This window comes from Hylobates moloch, unplaced genomic scaffold (assembly GCF_009828535.3).
Source record: "Hylobates moloch isolate HMO894 unplaced genomic scaffold, HMol_V3 SCAFFOLD_1, whole genome shotgun sequence".
Lineage (NCBI taxonomy): Eukaryota > Metazoa > Chordata > Mammalia > Primates > Hylobatidae > Hylobates > Hylobates moloch.
Window position 1 is genome coordinate 59,606,246 of NW_026652276.1, and position 23,444 is coordinate 59,629,689.

Genomic DNA, 23,444 nt, shown 5'->3' on the forward strand with positions numbered 1-23,444 from the left:
CTCTTCATAATAATATAGAATAACAGGGTTTGTTTACTGTGCCACATCATGGGTGTTTTTAAAACGAAATATAAATATATGGTCAGGGATAGTATTTTTAGGAGAACAAGTGACCAAAAACTAAGTTACCTCTTTTCAGGCTAGCCAAAAAACGTGAAGGGAAAGTGGACTTTATACAACTTAGACATTTATGTAGATAATAGCACAGCAGACTCGTGTTCAAGCCAGCCACCTGAAACATCGTAAGTCCGTAGAGGGGGACAGCAATCTATGGTCCATGGACTGAATCTGCCCTACTTTTCTATGGCTCTGAGCTAAGAATTGTTTTAATATTTTTTAAAGAGTTGTTAAAAGTAAATAACAGAGAAGAATACATGATGACTCTATGCTTGTTCTCATGTGTGAACCATATAGCCTGCAAAGTCTAAAATATTTATAAACCAGCCCTTTACAGAAAAAGTTTGCAGACCCTTCTTTTACATCAGTGCTGTAGATAATTCTGGCAGTACAACTGCAAGTCTAAGATAATGTTCGTTCATTCCCATCATAAATGTAACATTCTAAATAGGTGGCTTCTGATGTCATCTGTCAGAATTTCTTTTATTTCTTCATCTTCAACATTATCAAAGTTCATCCTATAATAATGATGTAAAGGCGATAGAGAAAGGAGGAAGTATGAGTTGGTAATGTTAAAAATAAGGCGAAATACCACAAACCAACATTTCACTGTTTCAGAAATACTCAATATTCTTATTTAATGGATCATGACATGAAATATACTTTGCCAAAATATAACAATAAAAAAGAAAAGAATATCTCCTAGTTCTTACCTGCCCACAGCAGAAATTACTAACTATATAGGTTTACATAATTTCAAGCATATTGGGTATGCTCTTTAACTTAATTTCAGGTATGATATTCTAGATTATGACAATTTTTAAATTTCAAGTATTTAATGAGATAAAAGTTATATCTTTCAAAATAAAATATCTTGAGAAAACTAATATAGCAAAACACTAGAAAAACATGTTTGTTCAGTGGAACCAAGAAAATACAGACTCATAACACTTTCCTACCTTTCAGATTTGTAAAAAATATTCTTGAGGTAGGTTGTAAGGCTTTGTCTACTGGGGTCTGCAGTTTGAACTGGATTACAGTAGAACCTATTGTCTAATATGGTGCTATTAAGCCAGACTTCTCTAGCCCTTTCCAGAGGCTGAGCTATTTTGTCCTCCTTTAGCCTCATAGGGAAAGAATACAAGATACCTCATGTGATTGCATTAAATTCCATTTTAAAAGCACTACAACATTCATAGACTCTTTGTTCTGTTTTTAAGTATGATCTACAGTAACACGGATTTGAAAAAGGTAAAACTGAACTGCCTTCTGAAGAGTAACAGGAAAAAGGTTGTGCTGCTTCTTGACAGATTAAAGATTCAAAGAGCGGCCAACACGAATATGGGTTTCAATACGTTCTGATTACACCAAGAACAAAAGAAAATTTGCTATCCAAAACGTGTTATGAGGCTCCAGTATATTTATTCCTAACAATTCAATGCTTTATTTACATTTGAACAAAATTTAAATAATTTATGGCCACAGTCACTATTTTTTTTTTATGGCTTTGTTGAGATATATTTCACATACCATAAAATTCCCACATTTAAAGGAGTTTAGTGGTTTTTGGTATATTCAGAGTTGTCCAACTGTCATTACAATCTAATTTTAAAACATTTTCCATATTCCCCAAATAAACTCCTTACTACCCATTAGCAGTTACCCCATTTGTGCTCTTTTCTATCCCACTCCACTTCAGCCCCAGGCAACCATTAACCTACATTCTGTCTCTATGGATTATTCTAGATATTTTACATCAATAGTATTATATAATATTTGGCCTTTGTGACTGGCTTCATTCACTAAACATTTTCCAGAGTTCATCCATGTTGTAGCATAGGTCAGTACTTCGTTCCTTTTATGGCTGAAAATATTCTATTGAATGGATATACCACATTTCATTTATCTGTCAGTTGACAGACATTTGGTTTCATTTTTTTTTTGCTATTATGAATGATACTGCTATAAATATTTGTATACATGTTTTTGCATGGACCACAGTCACTATTTTTTGTTAAGTGGTTTTACTTGTCCAAATTTTTAAAAGCATTTCAGTGTCTAGGCTACATTTTGATTGTCCTATTTCCCCAAGTAGAATTTTCAGCTATCTTACTATTTTTTGATGCCTCATTTTGCTTATCTCTGGATGCATGTAATGTATAGGAAAAATAAATTTTGCTAACTTTTGCCAAAGTCAACTCTAGGCTTAGTCCATACCTTATTCCTCTTGCCTTGATTTTGGAGAGTTTCCAATTTTTCATTTATTAAGGCAGCGATTGCTTTTGCATCTCTGGTATTTATCTGCTCTTCTTGAAAATTTCTCTAAAATTAAAAACACTTGTTATCTTTTAAGTATTTAATCAAAACATAACATTTCCACCTAAGAAACTTGATTAAATATGCTTTCAAGTTCTTTTGTTCCAAAACTTGAAGTGTTTGAAATTCAAATTTATTCTCTTCAAGGAAATAATGCTGCAAAAGCAGTTAAACCATTATGTACCTAAAATAAATACCAATAATAGTGTCACGGAAACATGAAACAATTCTTTGTTTAAAAACAAAAAAAAAGCATCACTGACTACAAAAGCCTCAAAACGTCAAAACTGTGCAAGAACAGATGTTCCCAGATAACGTTTGAGAGGGCATTCCAAGATGGCTGAGTAGGAACAGCTCCGGTCTGCAGCTCCTAGTGTGATCGACGCAGAAGACAGGTGATTTCTGCACTTGCAACTGAGGTACCTGGTTCTTCTCATTGGGACTGGCTAGACAGTGGGTGCAGCCCACAGAGGGCGAGAAGAAGCCGGGGCGGGGATGGGGGGGTGTTGCCTCAACCGGGAAGTGCAAAGGGTTGGGGGATTTCCCTTTCCTAGCCAAGGGAAACCGTGACAGACTACCTGAAAAAACGGGACACTCTTGCCCAAATACTGCACTTTTCCCAAGGTCTTAGTAATTGGCAGACAAGGAGATTCTCTCCCGTGTCTGGCTCAGCGGGTCCCACACCCACGGAGCCTTGCTCACTGCTAGTGCAGCAGTCTAAGATTGAACTGCAAGGTGGTAGCCTGGCTGGGGGAGGGGTGTCTGCCATTGTGGAGGCTTGAGAAGGTAAACAAAGTGGACAGGGAAGCCTGAACTGGGCAGAGCCCACCGCAGCTCAACAAGGCCTTCAGCCTCTAGACTCCACCTCTGTGGGCAGGGCATAGCTGAACAAAAGGCAACACACAACTTCTGCAGACTTAAATGTCCCTGTCTGACAGCTCTGAAGAGAGCGGTGGTTCTCCCAGCACAGCGTTTGAGCTCTGAGAATGGACAGACTGCCTCTTCAAGTGGGTCCCTGACCCCCATGTAGCCCAACTGGGGGATACCTTCCAATAGGGGCCGACAGACACCTCATATAGGCGGCTGCCCTTCTGGGACAAAGCTTCCAGAGGAAGCATCAGGCAGCAATATTTGCTGTTTTGCAATATTTGCTGTCCTGCAGCCTCTGCTGGTGATACCCAGGCAAACAGGGTCTGGAGTGGACCTCCAGCAAACTCCAACAGACCTGCAGCTGAGGGACCTGTCACAAGGAAAACTAACAAACAGAAAAGAATAGCATCAACATCAACAAAAAGGTCATGTACACCAAAACCCCATTGTTTTGATGTAGGTCACCAACATCAAAGACCAAAGGTAGATAAAACCACAAAGATGGGGACAAACCAGAGCAGAAAAGCTAAAAATTCTAAAAATCAGAGCACCTCTTCTCCTCCAAAGGATCACAGCTCCTCGCCAGCAATGGAACAAAGCTGGATGGAGAATGACTTTGATGAGTTGACAGAAGTAGGCTTCAGAAGGTCGGTAATAACAAACTTCTCTGAGTTAAAGGAGGATGTTTGAACCCATCGCAAGGAAGCTAAAAACCTTGAAAAAAGATTAGACAAATGGCTAACTAGAATAAACAGCGTAGAGAAGACCTTAAAGGACCTGACGGAGCTGAAAACCATGGCAAAAGAACTTGGTGACACATGCACAAGCTTCAATAGCCGATTCAATCAAGTGGAAGAAAGGGTATCAGTGATTGAAGATCAAATTAACGAAATAAAGCGAGAAGACAAGGTTAGAGAAAAAAAAGAGTAAAAAGAAATGAACAAAACCTCCAAGAAATATGGGACTATGTGAAAAGACCAAATCTACGTTTGATTGGTGTACCTGAAAGTGACGGAGAGAATGGAACCAAGTTGGAAAACACTCTTCAGGATATTATCCAGGAGAACTTCCTCAACCTAGCAAGGCAGGCCAACATTCAAATTCAGGAAATACAGAGAACACCACAAAGATACTCCTCAAGACAAGCAACCCCAAGACACATAACTGTCAGATCCACCAAGGTTGAAATGAAGAAAAAAATGTTAAGGGCAGGCAGAGAGAAAGGTCGAGTTACCCTCAAAGGGAAGCCCATCAGACTAACAGTGGATCTCTCGGCAGAAACCCTACAAGCCAGAAGAGAGTGGGGGCCAATATTCAACATTCTTAAAAGAATTTTAAACCCAGAATTTCATATCCAGCCAAACTAAGCTTCATAAGTGAAGGAGAAATAAAATCCTTTACAGACAAGCAAATGCTGATTTTGTCACCACCAGGCCTGCCTTACAAGAGCTCCTGAAGGAAGCACTAAACTTGGGAAGAAACAAGTGGGTACCAGCCACTGCAAAAACGTGCCAAATGGTAAAGACCATTGATGCTATGAAGAAACTACATCAATTAACAGGCAAAATAACCAGCTAACATCATAATGACAGGATCAAATTCACACATAACAATATTAACCTTAAATGTAAATAGGCTAAATGCCCCAATTAAAAGACACAAGCTGGCAAATTTGATAAAGAGTCAAGACCCATCAGTGTACGGTATTCAGGAGACCTATTTCATGTGCAAAGATGCACACAGGCTCAAAATAAAGGGATGGAGGAAGATCTATGAAGCAAATGGAAAACAAACAAACAAAAAAAAAAACAACAGGGGTTGCAATCCTAGTCTCTGATAAAACAGATTTTAAACCAACAAAGATCAAAAGAGACAAAGAAGGCTATTACGTAATGGTAAAGAGATAAATTCCACAAGAAGAGCTAACGACCCTAAATATATATGCACCCAATACAGGAGCACCCAGATTCATAAAGCAAGTCCTTAGAAACCTACAAAGACACGGCTGGGCGCAGTGGCTCACGCCTGTAATCCCAGCACTTTGGGAGGCCGAGGTGGGCAGATCACGAGGTCAGGAGATCGAGACCACGGTGAAACCCCGTCTCTACTGAAAAATACAAAAACTTAGCCGGGCGTGGTGGCAGGCGCCTGTAGTCCCAGCTACTCGGAGAGGCTGAGGCAGGAGAATGGTGTGAACCCGGGAGGCGGAGCTTGCAGTGAGCCGAGACTGCGCCACTGCACTCCAGCCTAGGAGACAGAGCGAGACTCCGTCTCAAAAAAAAAAAAAAAAAAAAAAAAGAAACCTACAGACACTTAAACTCCCACACAATAATAATGGGAGACTTTAACACCCCACTGTTAATATTAGATCAATGAGACACAAGGTTAACAATGATATCCAGGACTTGAACTCAGCTCTGCAACAAGCAGACCTAATAGACATCTACAGAACTCTCCACCCCAAATCAACAGAAAATACATTCTTCTCAGAATCACACTGCACTTATTCTAAAATTGACAACATAATTGGAAGCAAAACACTCCTCAGCAAATGCAAAAGAAGAGAAATCATAATAAACAGTCCCTCAGAGCACAGTGCAATCAAATTAGAACTCAGGATTAAGAAACTCACTCAAAACCACACAACTACATGGAAACTGAACAACTTGCTCCTGAATGACTACTGGGTAAATAACGAAATGAAGGCAGAAATAAAGATGTTCTTTGAAACCAATGGGAACAAAGACACAACATACCAGAATCTCTGGGACACAGCTAAAGCAGTGTTTAGAGGGAAACTTATAGCACTAAATGCCCACAGGAGAAATGAGGAAAGATCTAAAATCGACACCCTAACATCACAATTAAAAGAACTAGAGCAGCAAGAGCAAATACATTCAAAAGCTAGCAGAAGGCAAGAAATAACTAAGATTAGAGCAGAACTGACAGACACAAAAAACCCTTCAAAAAATTAATGAATCTAGGAGCTGGTTTTTTGAAAAGATCAACAAAATTGATAGGCTGCTAACAAGACTAATGAAAAGAGAGAAGAATCAAATAGATGCAATAAAAAATGATAAAGGAGATATCACTACCGATCCCACGGAAACACAAACTACCATCAGAGAATACTATAAACACCTCTATGCAAATAAACTAGAAAAGCTAGAAGAAATGGACAAATTCCTGGATACATACACCCTCCCAAGAGGGAAGAAGGTGAATTTCTGAATAGACCAATAACAGGCTGTGAAATTGAGGCAATAATTAATAGCCTATCAACCAAAAAAAGTCCAGGACCAGAAGGATTCACAGCTGAATTCTACCAGAGCTACAAAGAGGAGCTGGTACCATTCCTTCTGAAACTATTTCAATCAATAGAAACAGAGGGAATCCTCCCTAACTCATTTTATGAGGCCAACATCATCCTGATACCAAAGCCTGGCAGAGACACAACAAAAAAAGGGAATTTTAGACCAATATCCCTGATGAACATCGATGTGAAAATCCTCAATATTGATGTGAAAATCCTCAACAAAATACTGGCAAACCGAATCCAGCAGCACATCAAAAAGTTTATCCACCATGATCAAGTCAGCTTCATCCCTGGGATGCAAGGCTGGTTCAACATAAGCAAATCAATAAATGTAATCCTTCACATAAACAGAACCAAAGACAAAAACCACGATTATCTCAATAGATGCAGAAAAGGCCTTTGACAAAATTCAACAGCCCTTCATGCTAAAAACTCTCAATAAACTAGGTACTGATGGAATGTATCTCAAAATAATAAGAGCTATTCATGACAAACCCACAGCCAATATCATACTGAATGGGCAAAGACTGGAAGCATTCCCTTTGAAAACCAGCACAAGACAAGGATACCCTCTCTCACCACTCCTATTCAACATAGTATTGGAAGTTCTGGCCAGGGCAATTAGGCAAGAGAAAGAAATAAAGGGTATTCAATTAGGAAATGAGGAAGTCAAATTGTCCCTGTTTGCAGATGACATGATTGTATATTTAGAAAACCCCATCATCTCAGCCCAAAATCTCCTTAGGCTGATAAGCAACTTCAGCAAAGTCTCAGGATACAAAATCAATGTGCAAAAATCACAATCATTCCTATACACCATTAACAGACAGAGAGCCAAATCCTGAGTGAACTCCCATTCACAATTGCTACAAAGAGAATAAAATACCTAGGACTCCAACTTACAAGGGATGTGAAGGACCTCTTCAAGAAGAACTACAAACCACTGCTCAACGAAATAAAAGAGGACACAAACAAATGGAAGAATATTCCATGCTCATGGATAGGAGGAATCAATAGCGTGAAAATGGCCACACTGCCCAAAGTAATTTATAGATTCATTTCCATCCCCATCAAGCTACCAATGACTTTCCTCAGAGAATTGAAAAAAACTACTTTAAATTTCATATGGAACCAAAAAAGAGCCCGTATTGCCAAGACAATCCTAAGCCAAAAGAACAAAGGTGGAGGCATCACGGTACCTTTCTTCAAACTATACTACAAGGCTACAGTAACCAAAACAGCATGGTACTGGTACCAAAACAGATATATAGACTAGTGGAACAGAACAGAGCCCTCAGAAATAACACCAAACATCTACAACCATCTGATCTTTGACAAACCTGACAAAAACAAGCAATGGGGATACCCTATTTAATAAATGGTGCTGAGAAAACTGGCTAGCCATATGTAGAAAGGTGAAACTGGATCCCTTCCTTACACCTTACACAAAAATTAATTCAAGATGGATTAAAGACCTAAATGTAAGATCTAAAACCATAAAAACCCTAGAAAAAAACCTAGGCAATACCATTCAGGACATAGGCATGGGCAAGGACTTCATGACTAAAACACCAAAAGCAATGGCAACAAAAGCCAAAATAGACAAATGGGATCTAATTAAAGAGCTTCTGCACAGCAAAATACACTATCATCAGAGTGAAAGGCAACCTACAGAATGGGAGAAAATTTTGGCAATCTACCCATCTGACAAAGGGCTAATATCCAGAATCTACAAGAACTCAAACAAATTTACAATAAAAAAACAACCCCATCAAAAAGTGGGCAAAGGATATGAACAGACACTTCTCAAAAGAAGACATTTATGCAGCCAACAGACACATGAAAAAATGCTCATCATCACTGGTCATCAGAGAAATGCAAATCAAAACCACAATGAGATACCATCTCACACCAGTTAGAATGGCAATCATTAAAAAGTCAGGAAACAACAGGTGCTGAAGAGGATGTGGAGAAACAGGAACACTTTTACACTGTTGGTGGGAGTGTTAATTAGTTCAACCATTGTGTAAGACAGTGTGGCGATTCCTCGAGGATCTAGAACTAGAATTATCATTTTACCCAGCAATCCCATTACTGGGTATACACCCAAAGGATTATAAATCATGCTACTATAAAGACACATGCACACGTATGTTTACTGCAGCACTATTCACAATAGCAAAGACCTGGAACCACCCCAAAAGTACATCAATGATAGACTGGATTAAGAAAATGTGGCACATATACACCATGGAATACTATGCAGCCATAAAAAAGGATGTGTTCATGTCCTTCGCAGGGACATGAATGTAGCTGGAAACCATCATTCTCAGCAAACTATCACAAGGACAGAAAACCAAACACCGCATGTTATCACTCACAGGTGGGAATTGAACAATGAGATCACCTGGACACAATGGGGGGGAACATCACATACCGGGGCCTGTTGGGGAGTTGGGGCTGGGGAGGGATAGCATTAGGAGAAATACCTAATGTAAATGATGAGTTGATGGGTGCAGCAAACCAACATGGCACATGTATACCTATGTATCAAGCCTGCACATTGTGCACATGTACACTAGAACTTAAAGTATAATTAAAACAAAAAAAAGATGTTCCCAGAGGATTGAACTCACTCCACTCTAATACAATCATTAGCACTGCCCAACCATGACCAACAACAGTAATGGAAAGCAACATGTATCTCCTAGTTTTCATCTGCACACAGCAGGAAGGTGGCTGAAAAGCAGGAGAAGGAACAGGTCAACATATCCTGACCTGCTTATTTGGATCTGGGGCCACCTGTTGTCTTAATCCTGGTGTGAACTCTAATCCCCAACTATGTGCTAGGATTTTGTTTTGTGTGTAACTGCCCACCTGGTTTGTGTTTCTCTTTACTCCAACCATTATTCTGCTTTGGCCTTCCTGTCTGGCCTCAATGGCTGAATGCTACCTTTGTCTTTCAATTTGGACAGGGATGTTTGGTTCCTAACTTTGTCCCCTGGACTCCTCTGGACACATGGCAACATCTTTTCAAACAGCTCTGTCTATGGTATGGTTAACTCTTGTAACTGCTCATTAAATTGATGCTTCTCTGATATTATCTGAAGAAGACCCCTATTTATGTCACCCATCTCTCAGCTATTCTGAAAACTGAGAAATAGAGCTGTTGATTCAAAGAAATGAAGACTCAGGCTCTGGTATAAGCTGCCTCTCACCTCCATCAAGTTTTGCTTGCTCTAGATTGTTCTTAAGACACAGATTCTTGACAAATCAAAAACCTTCACTGAAAAATCCAGATGTGTGGCAATTCTAGATTTCTGAAATTCATCATCCAATTTCTTAATTTAGCCCTACTCATCTCAAAATGTAACTACCAATAAATAACATCAGATCTTAACCTAATTCTCCCTCAAAATGTGGGGGGCACACGGCAACATATTCATGCTTATGTACATGGCATTTGAGGTTGGGGCATGGAAAAATACTGAGGCACTGTGTGTATGTTATTTGTGCATGAGAATGTAACTCCTTGACCCTAAAAACAGGACAGGGAGTGGAGTGTGTGGTGTGATAACGAATGCTGAAAACAGCCTCCTGAGAACGCAGTTTGAGCATTTTTACAAGGCCACAGGTGTCTCACGACCAGACCTCAAAAAAGCCATCTAGTGGATATCTGTGGTTTAACAAGCCCTTTCAATAAATACTTGGTGGACGGATGAAGCTGGGGTGGACTCTCTCAGAAGAGCTGCCCCCACACCCCCCCCCCCCACCAGCCCTGCTCAGCTGGAATTGTCTGAGAACTCATTCTTGGCATTCACTGCAAGCTATGAGCTCCGAAAGTGGTGCCCTTGACGTGATCGCTTTGAAGTTACGCGTGAAGGAGGAGAGCTCATCAATTTTCAGGGAATCCCAGAGTAAGGGACAGTCCTGACTCCCATCAGGAGGACGGGACCCACGCGTAAAATACCAGGGGTTAGGTTATCATGGGTCAGGAAATGACCAAAGAACAGAAAGTATTTTTTAAAACAATGCAACAGCTACTTAAGGCTATCCAGTGCACTGTAGAGCCTGGAGCTCTACACAAGCTTATGCTTTTAATTTGGCAGAAATGCCCTTGGTTTCCTGATAAAGGAACCTTAGATTTAGAGTTATGGAAGCAGATAGGTCGCTGCCTGAAAAGAGGAAACGAGCAAGGTCATTTTACTAATGTTACTATTTTGGCCACCTGGGCACTAGTACGCTCTGCGTGGTATCCTCTTTATCCGCCAGATCGCCCATTATCTCCACCTGAAAGGAATTCGGAAGATTTAAAGGGAGAGATTCCTCTCTCTGCTTCATTCCCTTCTATGGGGAATAAGGAAGAGATTTTTTCTAGTGAGGAAAAACAGGAACCAGAACAGAACGGGGGTGCTCCTCTCTCTACTTCATTCCCTTCTGTAGGGAATAAGGAGGATATTTTTTCTAGTGAGGATAAGGACGGACTGGAGCCTTTTCCTCCCCCCTATAGAAAAGCCATTGCCTTTCTTTCCCCCAACCTTAAAGGGACCTGCATCTGTTGGCCCCGTTCAGCCAACAGCATCTCCCATCCCCCTTAAGGAGATTAGAGGCTGCCCAAGGGACAGTTCTTAGATTATACCCCCGGTCAGCGAACATCTGTATGATTAGGTGGCTGCGTCTCCTCAACAAACTTCCCTGCTGGGGGGGTGCCTACAGGAGGGAAGGAAAGTGGCTGATTATGATTGTCTTCCTAATATGCAAGTTCTCATTTCCTACTTCCAGCATCAGCCTTTCTGGCCGTGTCTTTTTTCTGCTTCCCTGGAGTATAAGGAAAAGTTAGTTGCATCTTACCAACTCTCCTGTCCCAGGCCTCTGTGGGTAGCAAGAAAGCCAGAGCTATCTGGGATAAAACCTAGGAGGCAGCATGCAACCAACTTTTCCTCACCAAGACATAAATATAGTGATTCTGCTTACGTGCTATATAGTATTACTCATTTAAATCTTGCACATGTGAAGGGCATTACTAATGAACCCCTACTAGCTTTGTTTCTTCCAGCACAAGAGCTCCTCGGTCCCGTCATCACCCTCTTTACATCACACATATTCGCTCTCATTCTAAGCTACCTGGTCCCTTATCAGAAAAGAATGCTCAAGCTGATGCTCTAGTATGACCATAGATGTGGTCTGCAGATTCTTCTGCTTTTTTGTGAGCTCTAGCTAATCATGATTTTTTTCATCAGAACGCCTGGATTCTTAAACAGTTTCATTTGACACTTGCTCAAGCTCGCATGATTATTAAAACTTGTCCTGATTGCCAACAGCATTCTCTTTCCCCTTTTTCCTTAAGGCTTGGCGCCAACCTACAAGGTCAGGTGCCTAATGCCATCTGCCAAACTGATGTTACTCAGTACCCACCCTTTAGATGTTTTAAATTTCTCCACGTTACCGCGGACACTTATACAGGCCTAAAACATGCTACCCCCAGACCAGAGAAAAAACTAAAGATGCAATTGGTCATTTATTTGAATCCATTATAACTTTAAACCTTCCACAAACTATAAAAACTGATAATAGACCTTGCTATCTTAGTGCTCGATTTGCATATGCATTGCAACTTTAGCACATACAACACAAAACTAGTATTCCTTATACCGCAACTAGTCAAGCCATTGTTAAACAAGCTTATCAAACTCGTAATGTGTATCTTAAACAAAAAAGGGGGAATATGGGGCTCTCTTTTCGAGAACAGGACCTGTTGTTAGAGAATCGACCACAACAATGACGGTTGATGACTTGGAAGGCACCTAACACTACCTGGGGACAGCTAAAGAAATTGGATCAACAGGTATCTATTTGGCTTGCAGCTGTGGAAGCCCCCGCAACCGCAGAGAATCGGTTTCTTATGTATCTGGCGGTAATTGGGGAAACTTCTGAGAAAGTAAGACAGACATGGATGTTGGGTGGCTGGCAATTGTTGTCCTTTGCCAAGTGGGATCAGCTCAAGAACATGTTTATTGGAGTCATGTTTTAAATCCCCGTTTTAAATGTTATTACATGGTGGGATGCTGACCTGCCTTTGTCATCTAATGATACTTTTTGGACAGGAGGTTGATGGATGCCTCTGTCTTACCCCTTAACTGAAAATTTGGGATGGATTAAGCTTAATTACTACTTGATTTTATTGCCTAGTAATTCCCCTTTGTTTTTCCATAATAGCACATGATAAATGTGTTACTCCCATTCTTCAGGAGCATCTTTACTACCAGCCCCAAAGGGATACTAAGTTTGCAAACTTGATCTTTATGTCTGCTGTTAGCACTAATCTTACTGAGTCTCTAACGAAGCTACACAAGTGCCTGATCTTCCTACATGCTGTCCCAGTAGGGACTGGCGATAGAAGTGTGAGGGCATCCAGTGTTCGCCATGCAAACAGCCTGCGCTGCGTCAAGAGCCTCTGTTTGATAATGACACCTTACTTGATTAGGCTCCCCATGGTAATCTTATGTCTGCAGATCAGACTATTGGATTTAGGAGTCCCTCCAATAGTTCTATCATCTGGTCAGAGTATGGGCTTTCAGGACCAATACTACAAGTAAAAGGGAAACAAGCTTTAAGCCCTGCTCATACCCAGGTTTGGAGATTAGGACTTCCTTTTTTTGAATGGGTTCTTTACCATGGTGAGTATATTACTAGCGGTGGCAACTATACCCTCTCTTTGCATAATAATGTTACCAACACAGTCTTGATTTGTGCTATGCACCCTTATATACTTTTGTTTAGGCAAGGTGTTCCTAACATAGAGCAGAATCAATCCTTTTATAGTATTAAAGTCTCTTCCAGTAGTTGGTATGCTACATGCTTCTCTCATCAAAACGTTACATAATTAAATATAACCTGTGTCATGATCTTAAAATGGCGTGCAGAATGGTGGCTGCCTGTAAATTTAACTTGGAGCTAGGGAGAGGATTCCACCCTGCAGCTATTTAGAAAAGCATTGTCTCATACTTGAAAAATAAGATTTCTGGCCACTTCAATTGCCTTTTTAGTCTCAGCTTTTATTATATTAGCAACTGCCACTACTGCAACTGCTTCTCTGACAGAATCTATTCACACAGCCTCAGTGATAAGCCACATGGTATATAATGTAACCCATGAATTTCAGGAATAGCTAAATATTGATAAAACTATTTTGTCTCACCTAGAGACCCTTGAAGCCGCTGCTGAATGGCTAGGGGATCAGCAGCAGGCATTCATTACCCGTCAAAATTTACATTGTGATTGGCAATATAATTCTGTCACACCTCTGCCATATAATAGCTCCTAATATGCTTGGGAGAGAGTGAAAGCACATCTGCAAGGGGCTTATCACGATGATTTGTCTTCTCAAATTTCCACTCTTGTGTGTAAATTAAAGAAACAACTTGAAGAATAGTCACAGCAACTACAAACAAGTACCCTTCAGCAATTAAAGAAGGTTTTCAGTGGTTAAACCCGAACACTTTGTTGTCTGGGTTAAACATGCATTTAGGTGATGGCCGTTGTACTTAATACTTTTTTTTATCTGTTTGCTAGGCATTTGCAGACGGCTCTGTGCTGCCACCCGACACATCTATGACCAAGGAAGAACAACAGAAGTTTACCTTGCATTGGATGACCAGCATGTGCTAAGAATTAAAGAAGGGGCAGACGTCAGGGGAGCATGGCAATATATTCAAACTTATGTACATGACATTTGAGGTCGGGGCATGGAAAAATACCGAGGTACTGTGTGTATGTTATTTGTGCATGAGAATGAAACTCCTTGACCCTGAAAGCAGGACAAGGAGTGGAGTGTGTGGGGTGATAAGCAACGCTGAAAACAGCCTCCTGAGAATGCAGTTTGAGTGCTTTTACAAGGCCACAGCGGTCTCACGACCGGACCTCAAGCCATCTAGTGGATGTTTGTGGTTTAACAAGCCCTTCCAATAAATACTTGGCGGATGAATGCTGCGGTGGACTCTCTTAGAAGAGCTATCTCGGCCGGGCGCGGTGGCTCACGCTTGTAATCCCAGCACTTTGGGAGGCCGAGGCGGGCGGATCACGAGGTCAGGAGATTGAGACCAGGTGAAACCCCGTCTCTACTAAAACTACAAAAAATTAGCTGGGCGTGGTGGCGGGCGCCTGTAGTCCCAGCTACTGGGAGAGGCTGAGGCAGGAGAATGGCGTGAACCCGGTAGGCGGAGCTTGCAGTGAGCCGAGATCCCGCCACTGCACTCCAGCCTGGGTGACAGAGTGAGACTCCGTCTCAAAAAAAAAAAAGAAGAGCTATCTTGCCCCCGTTCAGCTGGAATTGTCTGAGAATCATTCCTGGCATTCACTGCAAGCTATAAGCTCTGCACAAAAAGTATAAAAATATTTGAAATTATCTATTTTTAATGTTTTACCAGAAAACATGAGTACATGGCAAATACTTTAGTGCATCATTGTTCTTTCCTCCCCACAAAGGAAGGTCATTACTTTGAAACTTACTCAGTAAAAAGTATACTGAATAGAAATATAGTAAGGAAATATTATTCCAAGCAGCAGTGTGTATTAGAGTATTCTTAGCGAACTCAACAGTCACCATAACCTTTCACAGAAAGCAGAAAATTACCTTGAATTCCAGGACCCAAAGATAGTCACGAATAATACTTTTTTTTTGTCTCTTTCTAGTAGTTTTCCTATTCATTAGTATAAAAATGTTAAGGCAATTGAGTCTGTATCAACCATGAGACAAAAAACCTTTTAAGATCGCTTGGTATACACGTAAATTTTAAAAACTCGTATCAGTAATATGTAATAAAATAAAAAAATGACAAGGATCAGAAAATAGAAAAAAAACATTACTCAGACTAAAACACATCTTTTGAGCTTGGCCTACTAAGGGAAGGAACAGATGAAAGTCTGGACATACCTTTGCTCTTTCGTAGAAATAAAATTTAACAGTTGGATAGGCCCTGATCCCAGCTTTCTGGCATGTCTGAGCATAAGCCTGACAGTCTACTTTTCCAGCTTTCACTTTTCCTTTAATCATCTGAAAAAGAAAAATACAGTTTGCCATTTTCTGTTTGGCATAAACTATTTTGGCAACAACAAAGCAATAGGATATAAAACATTTTGAATCTAAGAATTTATTTAAAAAACTTTAGTTCTTCCTACTCAAACAAGATTATTTCCACATTATCCCTTTAAGCTCCTATTCACCTAGCACCACCTCTCCAACAGCAAATAAATCCTCCTTTGCCTCAAGAAAACTGAGCGGCTTTATCCTGCAATGTCTCAACTTCTTCCTGCCACCCACAACTGGCACATCATACCATAAACATGTTTCTGTTTCTATCTTTTTCTCCTTTCACAGGGGGTGTGCTGTGGTAGGACTCTTGGGGCACTCTTTGTCTTGTGAAGGCTGATTTACTCCATCTGTATTCTCCAGTCCCTCCCTGTCAGAACACATATTCTCCAGTGAAGATGTATATAATCACAAAAGGATTCCTTCCTGGATTACGGTTCCTCTTCCATCGTGCTTCTCACGCTCTCTCTCCTTTTTTTTTTTTTTTTTTTTCCTGAGCAGCAGTCTACTGTTTCACTGCTTCCCATTGTCTGCTTATTTGGCAACATTTTAGTCTGTCTTCTGTGCTTACTGCTCCCTCCACTGAAACTGCTGTAAGTTCACCAGTGACCGCTTGACCAAACTGGGCACTTTTTGATCTTCTTATCACACAACTGATGTTTACTGCTGACCACTCCTTTTTTTTTTTTTTTTAAAAAAAAAACAATTGGTAATCAATTTATTAAAATAGTTGACTTAAGCATCTGCAATGGTGACTTCCACCTCAACTCCTGGCTCAATACTGATGGAAGTAATCTGCTTAACAATCTCGGACTGTGCGAGGCTGACCACCCCTTTCTTATTTCTTTTTTAGCATTTATCACTACTCTCTCTCGGCTTTCTTACCCCTCTGAGTGTTCTTCCTTTTTCTAGCATGAGGATCTCCTTTACCTGCCCCTCAAGTTATAATATCCAATGAGAGTTCCATCTTTGATCAACAATCTTTTCACTGTGAACAGCTGCCCAAGGTGGTTTTACGTATCTATATGCCGATGTACCCCAATCACTCTCTTCGATTTCATATCTAACCACGCATTGGCCTGCTTTGGGTGAATGCCGCATAAGCACCCAAACACAGCATGTCCCCTGAACCCACTCTTCCTCCTGTCCTATTCATTCAGTTCGAGCCAGAAATTAGGCTCATCTAGACTCCTCTCTATCCTTCATCTATCACATTCAATCCTATTTATTCTTATCTCTCTTTTGTATTTGTCCACTTCTATCACCACTCCCTTAATCCTGATTAAAGTTTTCACCTCTCATTTCAGGACAATTAAAATATCTTTGTTGCCTCTAGTTTCGTCCCCAAGGCAGAGGTTTACTAATATGCAGACTAACTTGTGTTAGGGCACAAACATGTAGGCAGACACACACACACACACACACACACACACACACACACTTGCGTACTGAAAGAAAAATGTAGAAATGTTATTTTCGTAAGTTTCTATGTCATTTACAAAATGTTTGTATATTTGCTTACTTGTATTTCCAATTACTTATGAGATGGCACCATACTGTTTTTGGTGCTCTAAACATCCTTCTCTGGCATCACTGACACCCTTCTGCCCATGTTCCAGCTTCATTCTAATTTTACTGTAGCAATTATCTTGTATTACTTATATTTATTTCCATTTTCTCTTTCCACTAGATTAAAATCTCCTTAAAGACATGGAATTTCTTTCTTTTCATCTTCCTTTTCTTTCATGTGGAGTTATATGGCCCTACTACTTATAATAATTGCTTTTCACTTAGTACTTAAAATTTGTTGAATGAGTGGTCTTTTTCATGTTTAATAATTTTCTACTAGATACAATACAGAGTTGCATTACAAAGTTTATAACTAAGTATTTAGTACATGAGAAATGGAGTAAAGCAGAATTATTACAGAAGGAAGCATAAGAAGATTAGAATAAATGGAAAGAATAAACTTCTTATCTGATGCACCAGCTAATAACAAAAATAATCTTTTATAGCTAGTAAGACCTTTAAAATCCCTCTGCTAAAAAATTCCCACGGCCTGGGATGCTAAGCTTTAGTGTGAACTGGTAGAACTGGAGCTGACTTTCTCATTCTAGTTTAGTGTTTTATACCAACACTAGTGGCAAGAGTTCCTTGAGTTATGGAGGCAAGAAAGCTATCAATCTGGATTAGGTCACTAATTAAGACTGTTATGACAGAAAGAAACACCAAAAACCCAGACTGCATTGAGGGTATGTATTCAGTTTAATTTTATATAAGCATTTACTGAGTTAGGCCCTGGGGATATAATAATAAATAAAACATGGACTTTGCCCTCAGGAAGAGACAGCCATTTACAAAGGAAGATGGACAATGCTATACCGAAAAAAAAAAAAAACAAAACCAACCAACCAACCAAAACCCAAAATTGCTACAACTAAGTATTTCCATTGGTATCCAGCTCCTTTTATTTCTGGTCAAATTAAATGTCTTTCAAGTAATAATAAATAAAGAATCAATATGCACTGTATCAGTACACTTGATAACATATCCAGGTGACACTAACTGAGAAGGGCAGAGCATAGAGCAGTGCCATCAGAGCTGAGTTTTGTAGGAAGAGGAGAAAAAATAGAGATGACCAAGGACAAAGCATTTTAGAGACAGGGAGCGGCATGTAAATAAGGACACATGTTCAGAGAACCTGGAGTACTCTGTTACACTGGAATCTAAGGTGTGAGGTGGACAATAGAGATAGAGCTCATATCAGACACCTGAAGTCAATGTATGCATATTAAGAAACTTAGTAAGTCAGAGAGGGAAATATTTTAGAAGATCACCAGGGCAGCACTGACAAAGGTAGACAGTATGATACCATAGCTGACTCTTGAACAACAAAGGCTTGAACTGTGTTGAACTGCTTGAACTGGGGATTTTTTTTTTCAAGCAATTGCAGATGGAAAACAGAATATTTATAGGATGTGAAACCCTGCATACAGAGGGCCCACTGTGAGGCCTGAGCTGCACAGATTTTGGTATGGAATGGGGGTTCCTGGAACCAATCCCCTGAGTATACCAAGGGAAGACTGTACTTAAAAGGCAAATATGGTTAAGTCTAGACAAGAGATGATAAAGGGTTGAAGAAACAGGTTAGCAGTAGAGATGAATAAGAAATGACATTTGAAAGACATTTAGGAGACAAAACTGACAGAATCTAGTAACTGCCTGGAGGGCAGAGTACTGGGGTGGGGAGGAGAAAGTAGACAAGAGGGAGAAGAAAGAGAAGTTTCTGACTTTTATGGCTAGTAGATGATGATGTCTACCAAGATAGAGAAGATGTTAGCTAAAAGCTTTAACAAAGAGGAAATTACTACAATGATTACAGTCATAGAAATATAGCTATTTTTAAATTCAGAGGAAACATTTAAAAAAAAACCTAAAAATTATATATTTACAATGTTTCATCTAATTACTAAAACACGAATATGGCTACAACTTATTTAAGACAGGTATGACTTACCCTAGCCAAGAGCTCAAATTCTGGAGCAAAATTCTGGCAAGGTCCACACCAAGGAGCATAGAAATCAATCACCCAATGATTTTTCCCTTGTAGAACTTTTTCACTGAAAGTCTGAGGTGTTAGATCTGTGGATACTTGAGGTAAAAGTCTGTGGCAAAGGATCAAAATCAGTTTTCATTATACAAAACCAAACATATAAAATGTAATAATATTGTAATACTTTCTAAGTTAAAAATGATGTCAAGGAATGGCAATGTAATAAAGTACAGTACTATCTTGGTTAATATAATCCTTTACTAAGTAATTTAAAATGCTAGAACCTTAACCCACAGTAAATTTAACTATTGAAATAAAAGGGGGGTAAATGGCTTTGAATCTATTTTATACAATGATATATATTTTAATTACTCACCCTAGACCCCAGATTCTCAGGGAATAAGCATCCCTATTCCAACCATTGTAACTGCTGAGAGAAGAAAAGATGTTAGTTGTAAATAGGATTCTCTATTATTGGATGTATTCAGAAAACAATCTTATTGTAGCAATTTAAAAAATAAGTTATATCGATTGATTTCATCTGGTATCTCTCTTCTCAGATATACCTAGCTACAAATTCTGGTTATAAGGCCTCACAAATGTATTTTTCTCTAGTCTTGGTATCTTTGTGCCCCAGACAGCCCAGAATGTCTAGCTGTCTACTGGACATCTCCTGTAGACCTACGGGAATTCCAAAACTCAGAATGTCCGAGGGTTTTAGTTTCTGAATCTTTATTCAAGTTATTACTGTCAAATTCCTACCCATTTTTAAAGACACATGTCAAAAACTACCTACAAAATGCAGTCTTTCATAATTTCCTCATAGTTGTGACCCTTTCCTCCCTTGAAATCCATGGTTCATTTTTACTTGTTTAGTAACATTCATCATATGTACCTTACATTTGAGTTTTCTACCTGAAATACCACGTGGTGTTTTGGAAACAGCAAGGGTGCTGAGACAGACTTGGGTTCAAATCTCAACTTCAGCTTAGCAGCTGTGTGACTTGGGGAAGTTATCTAAGCCGTAGATAACTCCTAGACCTTGGATTCTAAGGTCTGAAAATCAGTTTACTTCTCGGTAATAGTAGGAAGGGTAGTAATTCCTAGTTCACAGAGCATATGTTGAGTATTGGAAATAAGGTGAGTAAAGTATCTAACATAGTACCTGAAACCAAATAAGGACTTAATAAATGTTAGCTCTTCCTTTCCTTATCTTTTTGTCTAGACTATAAGCTTTATGCACAGTGAGACTGTTCAATACTCTCTTTTCATCTTCTGAAATGTTCATTAACACACTATCTTTACGTAGTGGGCTCCCAACAAATATTTGTTGGGTTAACTTTTATTTTGTTCAGGTAACTTAACTGTTAAGTGTATAATTAAATAATTATAATAAATGTCTTCAAATATGAGAGAATACTTACTGATACTGATAAGCTTTATTTGATTTTGGGGGAAAAAATCTTATCTCAGGGTATCTTTGAACGTTTTCCTGGGCACAAAAAGAATGATATTGTTGGCAATCTATACTGCCCACATTGATCAGTCCAGTTAATGTCTGTAAAAGAAAAAACGGATTACCTCCATAACTTTTTACATATGTTTGCAATAAAGAAATAAGCATTATATTATTACAGTGAAATAGTTGTTATATTATTTATCAGTGACTTTCACCCAATAAAAATGGATAAGGGTTTAACATATAATAGACCATTTATACTAATGAATTTGTAATCTAATTTTGTAATTAAGTACTTACTAAAATTATTGCAGATTAAACAATTTACTTCATTTATCTGTTACATGAGAAAAAACTATGTACTTCTAAAATTCAAAGTGCTAGAAACTAATGAAAGTCTTTGCAATATTTCAAAGAATTATTCTTTCCAATGAAAACAAGCATTGTAGGTGTCTAATGTGTTATACTGACTCACACCTGAACTTAAAAATTTAATTGAAAAGAGCACAAAAATATGTAATCCTAAATGTTAAGATACTAGAAATCACTTTAACTCAGATTTAGTTTTTTATCTTGTAAATAAATGTGAAGTAGAAATTGCATTTTCCATTCTGGTATTTAAGTGATTTGTTTCCAATCTTCTACAACTTAAAACATGGTGCCTATTTTCAGGAAATTTTCTAAATACACATGCTGAAAGCTTTTTTTTCTTACTTTTAAGTCCTACAGTATGTCAGGAAATGATATTTTTAAGCTCTAAAAATAAAGCAGAAAAAAAATTAGAAAAAATTGAAACAAATACGAGGTAAATTTTTGGGTTGTTGTTGGCAACAGTTTAGTCAAAAGTACTGGATATACAGGTCACGGAGGCTCATGTTTGTAATCCCAGCACTTTGAAAGGCAGAGGTGGGCAGATTACTTGAGGCCGGGAGTTCAAGACCAGCCTGGCCAACATGGCAAAACCCTGTTTCTACTAAAAATACAAACATTAGCTAGGCGTGGTGGCACATGCCTGTAATCCCAGCTACTAGGGTGGCTGAGGTTGCAGTGAGCTGAGATTGCGCCACTGCACTCCAGAGCGAGACTCTGTCCCCCCTACCCAACCAAAAAATAAAAGTGTACCAGATGCTATACACACAAAAAGGGTAGGCTATACCATTCACACACCAGACAGAAACAGAGCTGGAATCAAAGTGGTATGATCAGTACTGTTATTAAGTAATAATTTAGTTGTGGGTTCATTCACATCAGTTTCAAAATGATTCTGTTAAATAAACATTCTTAGTAAATGTTAAGATTTAAAATAAACGATTTTTACTATACCCGGGCCATTCTTTTCCATTCTGGCATTAAGACTTGACAAGGATGACACCACGGAGAATAGAAATCAACCATCCAGACTTCGTTGTGTTTTCTTTGTGTAACTAGTTCGTTGAAGGTGGCGGGTGTAAGGGAGACCACTGAAGGATTCATAAGATCCTGAAGAGAATATAGCTTCCATTATAACATATATATAAAGCATAGCTGTTCATATATTCCTGGCAAATTGTTGGTACAGGTTGAGTATCTCTTACCCAAAGTACTTGGAAGTATTGTGAATTTTGAATTTTGGAATATTTGCATATATCTTGGGAATGAAGATGAAATTCAGACTTTGGAGCATTTCAGATTTAAGATTTTTGGATTAGGGGTGCTCAATCTGTGTATGTCCTTTAGAAAGTTCCCATTTTTGAGAAACCAAAAGATGCTTAAGGATAGCTAAAAGAAATCCAATGTGAATTATCTTAAAAAATGAAAATAAACCTAACTTAGATTTTTTAAGTTTGGATTTTGCTCATCAGTTTTGTAAAAAATCAAGGTCTATTTATCCTTTATCTCTATGTATCACTAAAATCATAACAGGCAGGGAAAAGAGGCAACTTTAAGTTTCTGCGTGGATAATACAAGAGTTTCAAGGGCTGCCTGGATGTCAACAGAGGCCATAAAGTTCTGTTCTAGAACCAAGAATGACTGGTTTGGAAATGATTCTTTGATTACTAATGGAAAGCCTACTACCTCATTTTTCTGACATTCTGACTGGAGATACTACACCTTTCTACAGATTCTTTGTTCCAAATGATATTTTAACAAAGCTTCAGCCTACAACAATCAGGTAATACTGATGAAGAGGCTAGCTTCACTGGGAAAACAACACAAAACATTACGTTAGAGGAGGAGGAACAGATGAGTAGCACAGGGTTGGAGGGTCATCAAACGGATAATAATAAACGAGAAATTTTCATTTTTTTTTCTAGGAGGTCCCTGTAAGTATTTCAATCAAGAGTGTTACTGAGGAAAAAAAAAAAAAAAAAAAAGATGCTGTAGATGCCAGACACTTGTTTTCAGAGAAAACAGTGCAAAGGGGTGACAAGGTGAAAATATATTGCATATGTTCAATAAATAATTGTGTCCATTGTTTATAAGGCACTGTACATACCAGGTAACAAATAAAACACAGATTTACTTTGAGTTTACAGACAAGTATATAATAAGAGTAAAACATTAGAAAAATTCTTTAAAAATCATTTTGTCAGAAAAGAGTTTGGGGCCGGGCACGGTGGCTCACGCCTGTAATCCCAGCACTTTGGGAGGCCGAGGCGGGTGGATCATGAGGTGAGGAGATCAAGACCATCCTGGCTAACACAGTGAAACTCCGTCTCTACTAAAAATACAAAAAATTAGCCGG

At 39.0% G+C, this 23,444-nt stretch overlaps 1 protein-coding gene across 2 annotated transcripts in view; it reads right to left on the minus strand.

Annotated features, from left to right (window-relative positions):
• Positions 1-373: 373 nt before the first annotated feature.
• DNAJC10 (DnaJ heat shock protein family (Hsp40) member C10) overlaps positions 374-23,444 on the minus strand; it is a 56,681-nt gene continuing 33,610 nt past the window's right edge. For both annotated transcript variants that reach the window (XM_058440453.1, XM_032755217.2), the window contains 7 exons: positions 22,043-22,198; positions 20,685-20,818; positions 19,637-19,690; positions 19,225-19,372; positions 15,552-15,671; positions 2,335-2,439; positions 374-635 (listed from right to left, as the gene is read on the minus strand). In XM_058440453.1, the coding sequence (XP_058296436.1) occupies positions 624-635; positions 2,335-2,439; positions 15,552-15,671; positions 19,225-19,372; positions 19,637-19,690; positions 20,685-20,818; positions 22,043-22,198 (729 nt within the window). In that variant the 3' untranslated portion in view covers positions 374-623. The remainder of the gene's footprint in view (positions 636-2,334; positions 2,440-15,551; positions 15,672-19,224; positions 19,373-19,636; positions 19,691-20,684; positions 20,819-22,042; positions 22,199-23,444) is intronic.